The 14,670-nt window shown below is 40.5% G+C and overlaps 1 protein-coding gene across 1 annotated transcript; it reads right to left on the bottom strand.

Moving 5' to 3' along the window:
• Window positions 1-5,774: 5,774 nt before the first annotated feature.
• LOC110102398 lies at window positions 5,775-10,330 on the bottom strand. The gene is made up of 4 exons (XM_020830731.1): window positions 10,047-10,330; window positions 8,006-9,225; window positions 7,865-7,945; window positions 5,775-7,516 (listed from the first exon to the last, which is right to left on the bottom strand). Exons 1-4 carry the CDS (start codon window positions 10,328-10,330, stop codon window positions 5,775-5,777), a joined length of 3,327 nt encoding a protein of 1,108 aa, XP_020686390.1.
• Between the last annotated feature and the right edge of the window lie 4,340 nt (window positions 10,331-14,670).

Below are 14,670 nucleotides of genomic sequence, written 5' to 3'. Positions count from 1 at the left end.
GCAAGAGAGAGAGGGAGAGCAAGATAGAGTAAGAGAGAGAGCTAGAGAGAGATAGAGAATAAGAGAGAGAGAGGGCTAGATAGAGGGAGAGTAAAAGAGAGTAAGAGAGAGAGAACGAGAAATAGAGCAAGATAGAGAGAGAGGGAGAGCAAGGGTGAGCGAGAGAGAGAGAGAGAAAGCAAGAGCAAGTTAGAATAAGAGAGAGAGAGGGCTAGAGAGAGGGTGAGAGGGAGAGAGAGAGCAGGAAGAGAGAGAGAGAGAGGGAAAGATAGAGAGGGAGACATAGAGAGGGAGAGAGAGAGAGAGCGAGAACAAGAGAGAGAGAGAGAGAGGGAGGAAGGGAGAGAGAGAGAGGGCAAGCGAGAGCGATAGAGCGAGAGATCTAGAGAGAGAATAAGAGAGAGAGAGGGCTAGAGAGAGGGAGAGCAAAAGAGAGCAAGAGAGAGAGAGAACGAGAAAGAGAATAAGAGAGAGAGAGAGCAAGAGAGAGAGAGTGAAAGGGTGAGAGAGGGAGAGGGAGACTGAGTGGGAGAGAGAGAGCAAGAGAGAACAAGAGAGAGAGGGCTAGAGAGAGTGTGAGACAGAGAGAGAGAGAGAGAACGAGAAAGAGAGCAAGAGAGAGAGAGTGAGAGGGAGAGAGAGAGAGGGAGAGAGAGGGAGAGGGAGAGTGAGAGAGTGAGAGACGATGAAAGAACAAGAGAGAGAGAGAGGGCTAGAGAGAGGGTGAGAGAGAAAGAAAGAGAGAGAGAGAGTGAGAGAGAGAGAGAAAGAGAGAGAGGGAGAGCAAGAAAGAGAGGGCAAGAGATAAGAAGAGAGAGATAGCAAGAGAGAAGAGAACAAGAGAGAGAGAGAGAGAGAGAGAGAGAGAGAAGAGAGAGAGGGACAGAGGGAGAGAAAGGGATAGAGAGAGAGAGCAAGAAGAGAGAGAGAGATAGAGAAAGAGCAAGAAGAGAGAGAGATGGAGAGAGAGGAGAGAGAAAGATAGAGAGAGCAAGAGAGAGAGGGAGAGAGATGGAGAGCAAGGGAGAGCAAGAGAGAGAGAGAGGGAGACAATGAAGTGAAACAATCTTGTTTGAATATTCTCTTGCATGATTACGAAATCTTTCGTATGAAACCTTCTAAATCTGTTTCTGAAATATATACAAGGTTTACTCAAATTGAAACTTCTTTGCATGCCTTAGGAAGAGAACTTTCAAATTATGAAAAATTAAATAAGATTTTGAGATGTTTGTCTTCTTATTTTGATGCTAAAATCACTGCAATCACTAAATATAAGGATTTAAACACATATTCGATTGATAACTTACTTGGCTCACTCATTGCTTAAGAGCAAGGGGTGAATCAAAGAAATCTTAATGTAGATGAGAAAAGAATGGAGAAAACAGTGGCACTGAAGGCCAACGAATCGGACTCTGACTCTTCTGTGTCTGAAAGCGATGACTTTGCCTTAATCCCAAGGCAATTCAAAAGCTTTCTAAGGAAGAAACAAAAGCATCATCAAAATTGGAGAAAAGATAAGGATAATAAATATTCTAAAGGATCTTCTGATGTGGTTTGTTATGAATGCAGGAAGCCCGAACACGTGAAAGCTGATTGCCCTACACTTAAGACACAAACAAGCAAGGAAAAGAGAGAGGAGAAATTAAAGTTTAGAAAGGACAAAGGAGACTTCAAAAGGCATTTTGGGCGGATTTTGCATCTGATTCATCATAGACTGAACTAGAAGATGAAACAACAAACTTGTGCTTAATGGCAGACGATCATCTTGATCAAAAAGAGGTATGTGAACTTTCTTACGATCAACTCCTTAAAGTTTCTGAAAAAATTCATGCATCATATAGGAAACTTAAGAAAACACATGCTAGCTTGAAATTGGAATTTTTGAATATACAAAAAGAGCATGAAATTTTGACTAAAGATCACTCAACAATTGATTCAAATTATATGGCTCTACTTGATGAATTTGATGAGTTAAATAGAAAACATTGTGAATTAATTGAAGAGCATGATTCACCAAAAACTTCACAAACCTGACTTGAATCTGATTTTAAGAAATCTAAAGAAATGGAGAAAAATTTGAGGGTTGAGAATGATGTATTAAAAAGTACAAACTTGAGGATTAAAGATGAACTGGATTCACTTAAGAGAAATCGGATGACACCAACAATTGATCAAAAGCCAAAACCTAGGAAGAGGCATTATAACTCAAATCATCTAAGAAATCCTTTTCCAGGTGTTAGATGCTTTTCATGTGGCATGCTAGGACACATCTCACACACTTGCGCTGTTCACCATAGTACACATTAGATGTGGAGACCCAAGTAGCATGATTTACATCATACCACACATGCATTGCATTCTACTTTTCATAAGAAGAGACTCAAACCTGTTTGGGTTCCTATATCTAACATTTGATGATTTTGTTGGTGGGCTCTCACAAAAAGCCTCATGAGAGTATGTGGAACCTGGACAGCGGATGCTCTCGACATATGACTGGTGATGCCAATCAATTTGTTTTGTTGGAGTCTAGGACTGGAGGCAAGGTTACTCTTGGAGACGATACCACCATGAAGATGGTAGGATCAGGTATAATTGGTAATTCCAAGAACCTTATGATTGAAAATGTTTTGCTTGTAGATGGATTAAAGTACAACCTGCTCAGCATCAATCAACTCTGTGACAAGGGCTTCATCGTACAATTCTTTGCAAATTCATATATTGTAAGTTTAAGTAACAACACTATTTTGCAAGGAAAGAGGATCAACAATGTGTACATGCTTGATTTAAATAACATAGAATGTGCTGCATCATTTTGCTTAAAATTATTGTTGATAATTCATGGTTATGGCACTAAAGATTATGTTATGCAAGTATGAAAATCCTTAGGAAAGTGATCCAAAAAGACCTAGTTAGAGGTGTCCCCAAACTCAAGTTTTTAAAAGACCACCTTTGTGATGCCTGCTAACTAGGAAAGCAAGTCCACTCCACTTTTACATGGGCCAATAGGAAAAGGCTCTATCCCACAACCAAATATCATTCAGCACATCAATATTTTGACCGTTCCTGATCCTCCAGCGAATCAAATAGCTCAAGCATCTAGCTCCGTCACATATCACCTTCCAACAATTCGAGAGACCTCTCAGGGATCCAGAAGCCCCCAAATCATCATTGTACTTGTGGCTTAGACAACTTTGGATCAGCCACGTCAGATTCCCAATGGCATTCTAGGCAATGCGTGCCCGGAGTGCCCAGATCCACTTGGCACTGGCATGGAAACCGAGTCCGCCTTGACATGTTGGCCGAGCCACATCATCCCAAGAGACATAGTGCAAGCCCCTGTGGTCAGAGTCCTTGTCCCAAAAAAAGTTCCGACAAAGCTTTTCAATGTCATTAAGAACTGCCTTAGGGATGATAGTATGAGTCATCAGAAAAATAGAGGACGTCAACAAAACCGAGTTAATCAATGTCACCAGCCCAGCCATAGAGATATACATGATTCCCCAGCTTAGCGTATGGTCCCGCACTCTCTAGACCAGCGGTGCAAAATCCAGTCTAGTGAGTCTTCTCATAGTAAGTTTAAGCGCCAGGTATTCCAACTCATTAACTTTGCAGCAGCCAAGGAGCTTAGCCAATCGGGATTTAGCCATCGTAGGGGTCCATTTGCTGAATAAGACCGTCGATTTCATCTGGTTGACCCTTTGTCCCGTCCACGAATAATAATCAATCAGGATGGAAACAATTTTTTGAATATTCACCAAGGATGCACTTGCAAAATAGAGAACATTTTCAGCATAAAGGAAGTGGGAGACAGGAGGTCCCCCCCAAACAAATGGGAACCCCCATCTCCCTAAAATTCTGCTTGAAATGGGCAGGCAACAGCTCGGAGCATGGGATAAACAGGTAGGGTAAGAGCGGGCACCCCTGCCGAAAACCACACTCAATAGTGATCAAATTCGAAAGTTTTCCATTGAAGAGAATAGAGAACTTCAAACACATCACACAGCTAAGCACCCACGCACAGAACCTCGAGGGAACACCCATACGACTTAACACAATCTCCAATGTCCTCAGCTCATCTTGTCGTATGCTTGTTCCATGTCCACTTTCAAGGCAAAGAAACCCCTAGCAGCCTTGGACACCTTGAATTTATGAATCAGAGAGAGAGAGAGAGAGATTGAGAGAGAGAGAGAGGGAGAGAGAGAGGGAGAATGAGAGAGAGAGAGATAAAGAGAGAGAGAGAGAGAGAGGGAGAGAGAGAGGGAGAGAGAAAGAAGAGAGAGAGAGGGAGAGAGAAAGAAGAGAGAGAGAGAGGGAGAGAGAGATAGAGAGAGGGAGCGAGAGAGAGGGAGGGAGAGAGAGAGAAAGAAAGAGAAAGAGAGCAAGAAGGAGAGAAAGGGCAAGAGAGAGAGGTAGAGAGAGAGAGGAAGAGGGAGAACGAGAGAGAAAGCGAGAGCAAGTTACAATAAGAGAGAGAGAAGGCTAGAGAGAGGGAAAGATAGATAAAGAGAGCAAGAAGAGAGTGAGAGAGAGAGAGAGAGAGAGAGAGAGAGCAAGAAACAGAGAGAGGGAAAGCAAGAGAGAGCAAGAGAGAGAGAGAGACATAGAGAGAGAGAGAAAGCAAGAGAGAATAAGAGAGAGATTGCTAGAGAGAGGGGGAGAGAGAGAGAGGGAGAGAAGGAGAGAGAGAGAGAGCAAGAGAGAGAGAAGGCAAGAGACAACAAGAGAGAGAGAGAGGGCTAGAGAGATGGTGAGAGAAAAAGAGAGAGATGGAGAGCAAGAGAGAGAGGGAGAGAGAGAGAAAGAAAGAGAGAGCAAGAGAGAGAGGGAGAGCAAGAGAGAGAGAGAGCAAGCGAGAGAGAGAGAGAGAGAGAGAGAGAGAGCGAGAGAGAGAGAGTGAGTGAGAGGGAAAGAGAGAGGGAGAGAAAGAGAGAGAGAAAGAGAGCAAGAGAGAGATAGAAAGAGCAAAAGAGAGAGGGAGAGAGAGTGAGAGAGAGAGTGAGAGAGAGAGAGAGAGGGAGAGAGAGAGTGAGAGAGAGAGGGAGATAGAGAAAGAGATAGAGAGAGAGATTGAGAGAGAGAGAGAGAGAGGGGGAGAGCAAGAGCTGAATATCTGCATTTGCATTAATAATAAACGAAAACTAGTTACAATTAACAATCAAAGGAAAAATTCTCTATACCCTATCACTATCCTCCCTCAACAAAGACAACTGAGTCGAGGGGAATTCTCTATCATTTACATCATGGAAAAGAAAACTACCATCAAGAGCAAGCCGAGCACAGAAGTCAGCCGGCCGGTTACTTTGTCTGGGTATAAACTGAAAAAGTACCTATTTAAACTCCATTAAGAAAGAAAGATCCGGTCCATCAATGTAGTAATGGACTTTATTCTGACGATCATCCAAATTATGCATCCATCTAATGGCATTAGTGCAGTCTCCCTCTATGATGATTCCTTCAAGCTCAAGCATCCATCCCTCCAACAATAGCTTAAGCCGCCATAATCTCTGCATACATTGCATCACAATGTTCACAGCACCTTCCAGCAACAAAAATAACTGCACCAACATGATTTCGGTCAATAATACCCAAACCAACATGATTAGAAGGTCTCAAGGAAGCGTCCACATTGAATTTCAACCACCCTGGAGGGGGAGGGCACCAAAGTTTATGGGAAGGCAACCCCAAGGGCTGGTTGGTACCCATTGCTCCAGAATAGGCGAACTATACGTCCTCGGTAGTAGCGACAACACCGTGGTAGCAATCATAGCAGGAGATCAACGAGTTCTGGTATGCTTCAAGTAATTTCTTGCACGCCATAGTTGATAAACAACATAGCAGTACAATCTGCCCATACACAGATTCTTATCAATCGTGTTAAAGATCTCCCTCATTAACTCCAATAAAGAATTAACCACTGGCATACGAAATCCCCATTTCTCAAGAGTGCAGAAAACCTGTTTCAGTTTAACACACCTCGTAGTGCAGTGGTCAATAGTCTCCTCCTCATTACATCCCCACGAGCACAGTGGGGATTCAGCAAGTCCCCTACAAAACAACCACTTCGCCGTTGGAATGGCATTTCTCAGCAATCTCCACCAGAAAAAATTTTCCTTATGATGCAGCTTCAGTCTATGTAACCAATGAAATTGGTAAGCCTCCATATCAATCTTCTCACAATAAGCCATTGCAGCCAAAAACTTCCCAACCCGTGAATAGAGGAGTACAGGACAATCACATCCATTCTCATTATTCGTATTAATCTCCATGATACGTTGTCCCATGACTTTCCCAAAGCAATTCTCCACCATATCCCTATTCCACTGTAAAGAACTGTCTAACAATTTACTTACATTAGCATCCTCAAGCTCAGCCACATTCACAAAGGTAGGCCACCGAGAAATGTTCCTATCCAAGATCCACTCATCATTCAGCACATCCACCTGGTGGCCATCTCCAATTTTCCACCTGAGAATGGGACGAAGGGTCGTAGCACCATCAAGAATCACCTTCCAGGATATAGACACATTTCTACCCTTCTTGTAACACCAAATATTAGCCCCATATTTTGGTAAGACAACCTTTCTCAATAGAGAATTGTCATTTTGCAGAACCTCCCACGCCAAACGTGCTCTCAGGGAACTCTGCCATAAAGCAAGACAGTGAAATCCAAGTCCCCCATGCTCCCTAGGTTGACACAGCTCATTCCATGCAACATAATGCATCCGTCTGCTATTGACATCCTTTTGCCATAAGAACCTCCTACACATTCTTTCCACCTTGCTGAGAACCCCCATAGGAACCGTAGTATGAGTCATTAAGTACATAGGGACAGCTAACAGCGATGTTCTAATAAGGAGAGCTCTCCCTGCCATCGACAGGTGCTTCTTCCCCCACAGGTTGGTTTTCTCATGAGCAATCTTCAAGACTTTCGCAAAGCCGTTTGCAACTAATCTCCTCATAACCAGGGGCAATCCAAGGTACTCCAATGAATTCACTTTATGAAACCCCATCAACTTAGAAATCATTCTTTTCTTCCAGCTCTGACATCTCCTATTGAACAATATAGCAGACTTCCCACAGTTTATTTTTTGTTCAGTCCACGAGCAATAATCATTCAAGATATTCATAATCTGATTGGCGCTGCCCCAGCAAGCCTCTGCAAATGCTAAGATGTCATCTGCATAAAGCAGATGAAAAATCTTCTCAGCATTCTTGGTCACCTGGATCCCAAGATGTCCTCCCCTCTGCCTCAAAGCTTTCGTCAGAAGCTCAGAGCATAATATGAATAAATACGGCGATAAGGGGCACCCCTTTCTTAGTCCACTCCTAGCATAGATCCATGGAGTTCTATTCCCATTCATAATAAGGGAAAACCTGGGATTGACAACACATTGCATCACCCACTGAGTGAATCTCTCCGAAAACCCTATACACTTCATCACAGCTTGCAAAGTCTCCCATGACATACAATCGTATACTGCTCCATATCCACCTTGAGTTCCATCATTCCAGCTTTCTGAAGAGAGTTCTAAAATTTGCACATAACTTCTTGAGCATCCAACCCGTGGCTAGAGATGGATCTATCTGGTACAAAAGCCCCCTGCTCTTCACTAACAATCTTCTCCAGCACTGGCTTCATCCGGTTGATCAAGATCTTGGCAACAATCTTGTAAAAAAGATTGGCATAGGCTTATAGGCCTATACTTGGATGGCAAATCAGCATTATCCATCTTAGGAATTAAAATCACCATAGTGTCCTTCCAGCTTTCACTCATGGAGTTAGAGTTAAATAAATGTAAAATAGCATGAAATACATCATTTTTAATAACTTCCCAATAGAATTTTAAGAAAGAATACGTAATACCATCAACTCTCGGTGCTCTATTCTTCTCCATATAGAATACAGCTTTCTGGATCTCTTGCTCTGTGATGGCAACCTCCAAGCCTTCAATCATAAAATTAGGAACTTTGTCATTGTTTTAAAAATCCGGCCAATGATCCATACAAACTTGTCTGTCTCTCCATTTGCTCATAAAGAAGTTCATAAATTCTTCTAGAATAGCTTTCGGTTCAGCAACACGTTCCCCATTTGAATTCAGAACTTCCCCAATCCTGTTGCCACACCTACGCGCTGATGTTGTAGCATGGAAGAAATGTGAATTAGCATCACCTTCCTCAATCCACCTAGTTTTGGCCCGCTGTCTCCACCAAGTAGCAATAGGCGCCAAAGTAGATTTCAATTCAACTGCCTTCCTCCTCATCTCCTGTTCCTGTTCTTCAGTGAGCCCCCTTGCACTCCTTTCAATAACCTGAAGCTCCTCCATGCGTGCCTCAAGCAAATTCTTGAGCTCTCCCAATTCCTTCAACCGGTTACGGCTCCAAAAAAATAGAGCCCTCAAAGTTCTGTGACATTTCCTGTTCAATACATCCGCAGGATGCCCATAATCTTGCTTTGTCCAATTCTTCCACACAATCTTCCAAGTAACCGAAAATGTCATCCAAATGTCTTCAAATCTGAGCCATCTACCTTCAGGTTTCTGCAATGTAGGAGCTAAACAAAGAAGCAACGGACAGTGGTCAGATGCCAGTCTAATTAGATGCTTAACAGTAGCCAGAGGAGCAAGTCGAAGACCCTCCGAATTCATCAAGATTCTATCAAGCCTGACCCAGATTTTGTTATTCCCAGTCTTATTATTAGACCAGGTGTATCTCAGCCCCAAAAATCCCAGATCATGCAGGTCATTATCAACTAGAAAATCAGACATCTCTTTAGCTCCCACAGTGTACTTGTATCTATGTCCACCCTTCTTTTCACTCTGATCCAAGCAACAGTTAAATTCCCCTCCCACAATCACTGGGAGGTTCTCATTAATAAAGTTGCCAACCACATTCCAAAGACTACGACGCGCATGGTAGTCCTTCTTGGCATACACCACTGCCACAATCCATTCCTGTAGGTTAGGTAACATCACCTTACCAATCAACACTTTCTCATCAGTAGCCATGATCTCAAATTTCATAACATCCTTCTTCCACAGGGAAAGCAATCCACCTGAATTACCAACAGCTGGACAATGAAGATAATCCCAATCTCCACCAACCAACCTATTAACATCCTTCCGACCAAAGTTCTCAACCATGGTTTCAACTAATCCAATAAAACAAACCTCATTGTTCCCCATAAGGCTCCGCAAGTAATGCCCAATTTGTTTCTTCCGAGCACCCCTGCAATTCCAAATAATGATGGAAGACATTAAGCAACAAAATGGGAAGCGTCCCCGCCGCCTAGATCCTCCACCAAAACTGAGCTAGTAGCTTCCATCATCTCCTTTTTTTTTTCCTGGGAACCTCCAGTCCCAATTGGTTAAGCTCCTTCGGAGCATTGGCTCTGTTAGGCATTCTTATTCCAACCGTGAATGGCAACCGCTGCTTAAAACCCATCCTGTTCTGTTTCTGAGTGGGCTTCAACATACTATCAGGCACTTGAACCTTGTTCAAGTCCACTTGCTTAGGAAAATTTAGGTTCTGTTTATCACCCATATTCTCCTTGTTCCTGGCTTGTGATCATTTGTTTCTCCTCCATCTTGGGGGTACTTGAATCCAAGGACCCAACGGATCCTCAACTTCCTGCGATCCTTCATCCGTATTAACTTTGCCCCTGTTCAGTTCATCCTGTGCATCTACACTCCCTCCTTTATCATTGCTGCCAACCATTTTGCCTTTGCTTCCACCCTCTACTTTAACAACATGTAAAGCATTCTTCTTGGGTTGTAAAGGTTCCACTCTCCCACCACTACTCAAATTTTGGGCAGAACTACATTCACCCGTACCAACTTGCTTTGGTTGTTCCCCTGCTCTTTTGACCACATCCTCCCCTTGTCCGCCAGCTCTAGATGGACAAAACTCCCTCCAATTCCCCACTTTCCCACATCCATAACACAATAGCCCAATGCCTTCATATTCTACCTTTTGGTAGAACCTCCCATTCATGCCATTAACCCAAATCCCAGGTTCAAGTTTCTTGCCATATTCATACGAACACACACCCGGGCGTATTCTCTTCTACCCCAATTCCCCGTCTGTGCATCGTTCCACAGAGGCACGCTAATCTTTGAGGCAACTCTGGCGATATTACAATCATCCCAATACTGGAGAGGAAGATTTGGAAGACGAATCCAGATCGGAGAGGATAATCCTTCCATCGACTCCGGGGAGAAGCTCGGCATCCATCTATCCAGCCCAATAATATTACCTCCGATAAACCAAGGACCACAGCACAACACTGCATTCCTGGCTTTGATCGATCCAAAAACACAAACAAAACAGTCATGTCCTAGAGTTGTTAGCTAAAATTCCCCAAAACGCCCCCACTGACGCTGGATTTCTGACTTCAAGAGGAAATACGAAGCTCTCCTGCCCAGAATTTTCCCTACAACAGCTCTTTCCAATTTTGCCACATTCGCCTTAACAACCTCCATGTTGAGATCAATAGAAATCCCATCATTCGATAGCACATTTATCTCCTCTGGATGTTGGATCGGAATGTGCTCAGGCTTCCTCCAAGCGTTGCTCACTCCACCAGAGAATAGAGGAACTCTATTCTCAAATTGTACCGGAGCCTTTCCTTTCACATTCTCCAAATTCAGCGAGCTACTAACTGAAGCAGCATTCCCACAATCACTTAGAGAGCTATTTCGCAGATTGTTCAATCCAGCAGAACCAGTCTCTACTTCATTCACCCCTATCATCTCAACCACAGTTGATTCACTCACCAGAACAGGACTATTTCCATTGCTACCAGCTATGTCCATAACACCAATGTTCTGCTCATTCAAGTTAGTACTAACCTCCATCACGCAGTCAGCTCCGATCAAAGGATCATCGCTCAACAAGGACTATTTAGTTACAATCTTCATCACACCAATCCGACCAGGCATAGCCGCATCAACATCAAACATCTCTTCCAGATCTGTACTCTCCTCCAACACCGATTGTAGACCTTCCACTTCCATTAAAGAATCCATCCCAACAAAGGTTGGATTAATCAGCATATTCACTTCCGAGGCCGGCACCAGCTCCATCTTCAAATTAGGAGGAGAATCCTCCCTCTTCGTAGCATTTACACGCATTTGACCACCGCTCTTAGCGATCGGCATTGCCATTTTCAGATCCAAGTTCCTCGACTTGACCTCCCAGCGGCCTTCTGATGATCCCTCTGATCCCATCTTTCCTGCATCCCAAGTTTTGCCTTTCGACTTTCCAGTTGCAGGTTTACTCAGAGATCCTCCAGATCCAGCTGCCGAACGTTCTCCATTCTTCTTCAATCCTCCAGATCCAACTCTCGATCGCCTTCGCTCTTCACCGCTAGTCGTTCCGTCACCACCAGCCCCGCTTGAGCGGGGGTATAAATGTGCTCTCTTTAGAATGGACGATTCCTCTCTTTATTTTGTAAAGATTAGTATAGAAATTTTGTAAAAAAATTGTCCATACCTTTATAATCTTTCCTCACTATATTTGTAAAGTTTAGTATATAAATTTTTTGTATATAATATATATATATTATAGAATATACGTGTAGGGACCTTTTCATTGCGAATATTCTCTGCTTAATCATATTTTCTCATTGTGTTTGAAGGTCACATGTACATATTATAGATCTTTGATGTAAATTCAGACTCTTTTATATCATTATGAATGGTTTAAGCTGAAATTATAATATAAAAGCCGAGTTCTTTCTCCAAAGCTTTCAAATTGTTATACATTTATTCGGATGCATGAGATGATGATTATATTTCATCAAAAGGTATTATATACTGTGATACTTTTGCCCGTATTTTTTACTTTCATATGATACCCTGTAATCAGTAAATTAATATATAAATTCATATATATAGTAAACTTTCTCTCAACTAAATTTGTAAATAAAAATTTTCTATTAATATAAGCAAGTTATTTTATCTATTCGAATCAACACTATGTATAGTAAAATTTTTTTAATATGTTTATTTGTTTTTTATCAGTTGGGTTTTAAATAAAGTTGAGATTAGTAAAAGATCTCATTTCATATATTCATGTTATAAACTAATTAATTGCAATGAAAAATAATCTATAATATATAGTTCAGTTCTCTACAACCTCCTTACTTTCATGTTTCAGTCATACTTCAGTCCATAATGGCTAGAGAACTGATTTGCTTTATTGATATGATTCTTCGATACGATTATTGTTTCAAAAATTTATAAATACCTAATTGTCCATCACAATTCTCTTATGATCAGCACTCTTGAGAAATTCGTTTTTTATAATGTATATGTGATGTCATTGTATCATGCAGCATAGGCCGTGACATTTTTTTTTATATCATATTATGTAAGTCTATCGGAATATTTTTCTTTTATTATGTCACATGTTTACTTTGTATAGTAACTCATTGTGCTTTATGTTGATATCATTGCTTTACACATGCTATCCTTTTCCATATGCTTCATATAAATTTTAAAGGTTATAAATCTTAATTGTTTTAAATTGATTATTGTTTAATTATATTTCTGCTTGAATGGTGCCTACTCTCATTCCACTTTTTTTTTCTCTCTTGGCCTTTGCTTGCGAGGTAACATTGGAGCTACGTGGAACAATTATAGAGAATATCCAATCGCCTCATTTCTTCCAAATGGGAGTGCTACGGGCGGAACCACCGAGTCATAGCCCCCGGTGTAGTGAGTTCTTCTTATACACGTCTTTTCTATCACTCATAAAATTCAAAACAAAAATCTCTAAATTCAACTTGGAGATGTTAAAATCTAAAGCTTATACATTAAAATTTTCATAACCAAACATCCTATTAAATTTTACATGTATCTTTAAAATTTTTAGCCTTCACTTTAATCGAGATTAATTCATAGGAGATGTAATTACTATAGGGGCTTACCCCTATATGGAGTCTAGATCCCATATTAAAAATAAACCCTACCATAGTTCCTTTCTATAGTAGGGTGAAAATCTGGGAATGCAGATATCGCTTATTCATATTTAAAATTTTAATTTCATAATCGCTGATTTGCTCTTTCAGGCAGATCATATATCTTCTATATTTGATTATGAAGATAATATATGCAATTTTTTTCCTAATTAGAGATTGGAGAAGATATTCATCATCCCTCAGGTTGATTTGTATCTTCCATACTATTTTTTTTTAAAGAAAATTATAATTTCTTCATTTCAAATCGATAGTAAACATTAATTTGTCCTTCGGGGCGGTATAATGTTAAACATTTCTGATTTGTCTTAAAGAAATCTATATTTAAATAAAAATAAAGCAAATCACGTGAAAACGAAAGTTTATTTTTAAATTAATATTAAAAAATATAATATAAAATATTTTTATTTCAACAGACTTAATTCAACTATAAGACTAGAACAAGGACTATAAATACGAGAAGTACCGATTGAATACAGTAGAATTTTTTATCTCGGTATTGATATTGTACTTATCTGTAAGCTCGGTACAAAGGAACCTATAAATACCTAGCAGTGCCGATTTATACCGACTTATGTAGAAATTTTTATCTCGATAAAAATGGTACTTTCTATCTATAAGCTTGGTACTAGAGAACCTATAAATACCTAGTAGTACCAGATTTATACCGAATTATGTTAGAAAATTTATTATCTCGAACAAATATGTACTACCTAATAGCTCGGTACAAGAGAAACCATATAATACATGAGTCGTAACCGATTGATACCGAGTTTATGTAGAAATTATTTTTATCTCGGTACTATACTGATTGTATCTTATCTAATAAGCTCGGTACATAGGAACCAATAAGTACATTAGCAGTACCAATTATATTCTCGGAATTATGTAGTAATATTTTATCTCGGGTACAAACATATGGTACACCTATAAGCTACGGTCAGATATGAACGTATAATACCGATCAGTATCGATTATCTATAAACATTGGTACAAGTAGACAATTATCGACATAAACAACAAAAATAAGGAGCATAGAAATTACTTGTATAAAAATAGATAAATCTTTATCGACTTTATAAGTGCCAAATGTTTCATCGAAATCGTCTAAGTCTCCAAAGAAATCGCCGTTGTCTTCTCTTCCATCCCTTGAACCCTTCGAGAAAACTTTCTATTCGTGGCAGTAAACCCTAAATACTGTATAACGTCTTCAGACCATAATCCATCAAAAGTTTATTATACATTTAAAAGAAAGGCAGGGTTTTAACTTTTCCCCCGTTTAAGATCGGGGCGACCCGAAATGGTGAAAAACACGAAGACCAATACACAAATAACGAAGGGTTTGGGTCGGGGTTTCGGCTTGCTACGTGGCGCTATAACATTGGTTGACCACACGATAGTATTCTAAACGTCCGGCGTCACAATGAGCCTATAAAAGTTCGATCAGATAATCAAATAGGACCTGAGAGACTGCAAACAGAACACATCCTTGTACCTTTGGATCCCGTCATAGTAAATTGCTGTTAAAGACAAATTTAGACCATCATAGTTTAATGAGGCTTTTTTATCTTTATATTTTCAATCTTCTGATATCAATGTTATTTAGAATCCATTCATCATTTCTATTTGATTTGAATAAACTCAACTCTAATTGAAATGAGAAAGGGATATGTTCTGGCAAATTTGATATGAAG

Source organism: Dendrobium catenatum, unplaced genomic scaffold (assembly GCF_001605985.2).
Source record: "Dendrobium catenatum unplaced genomic scaffold, ASM160598v2 original_scaffold_50655, whole genome shotgun sequence".
NCBI lineage: Eukaryota > Viridiplantae > Streptophyta > Magnoliopsida > Asparagales > Orchidaceae > Dendrobium > Dendrobium catenatum.
The sequence above is the reverse complement of the archived record's forward strand: the minus strand, read 5'-3'. Positions and strand labels throughout refer to the sequence as shown.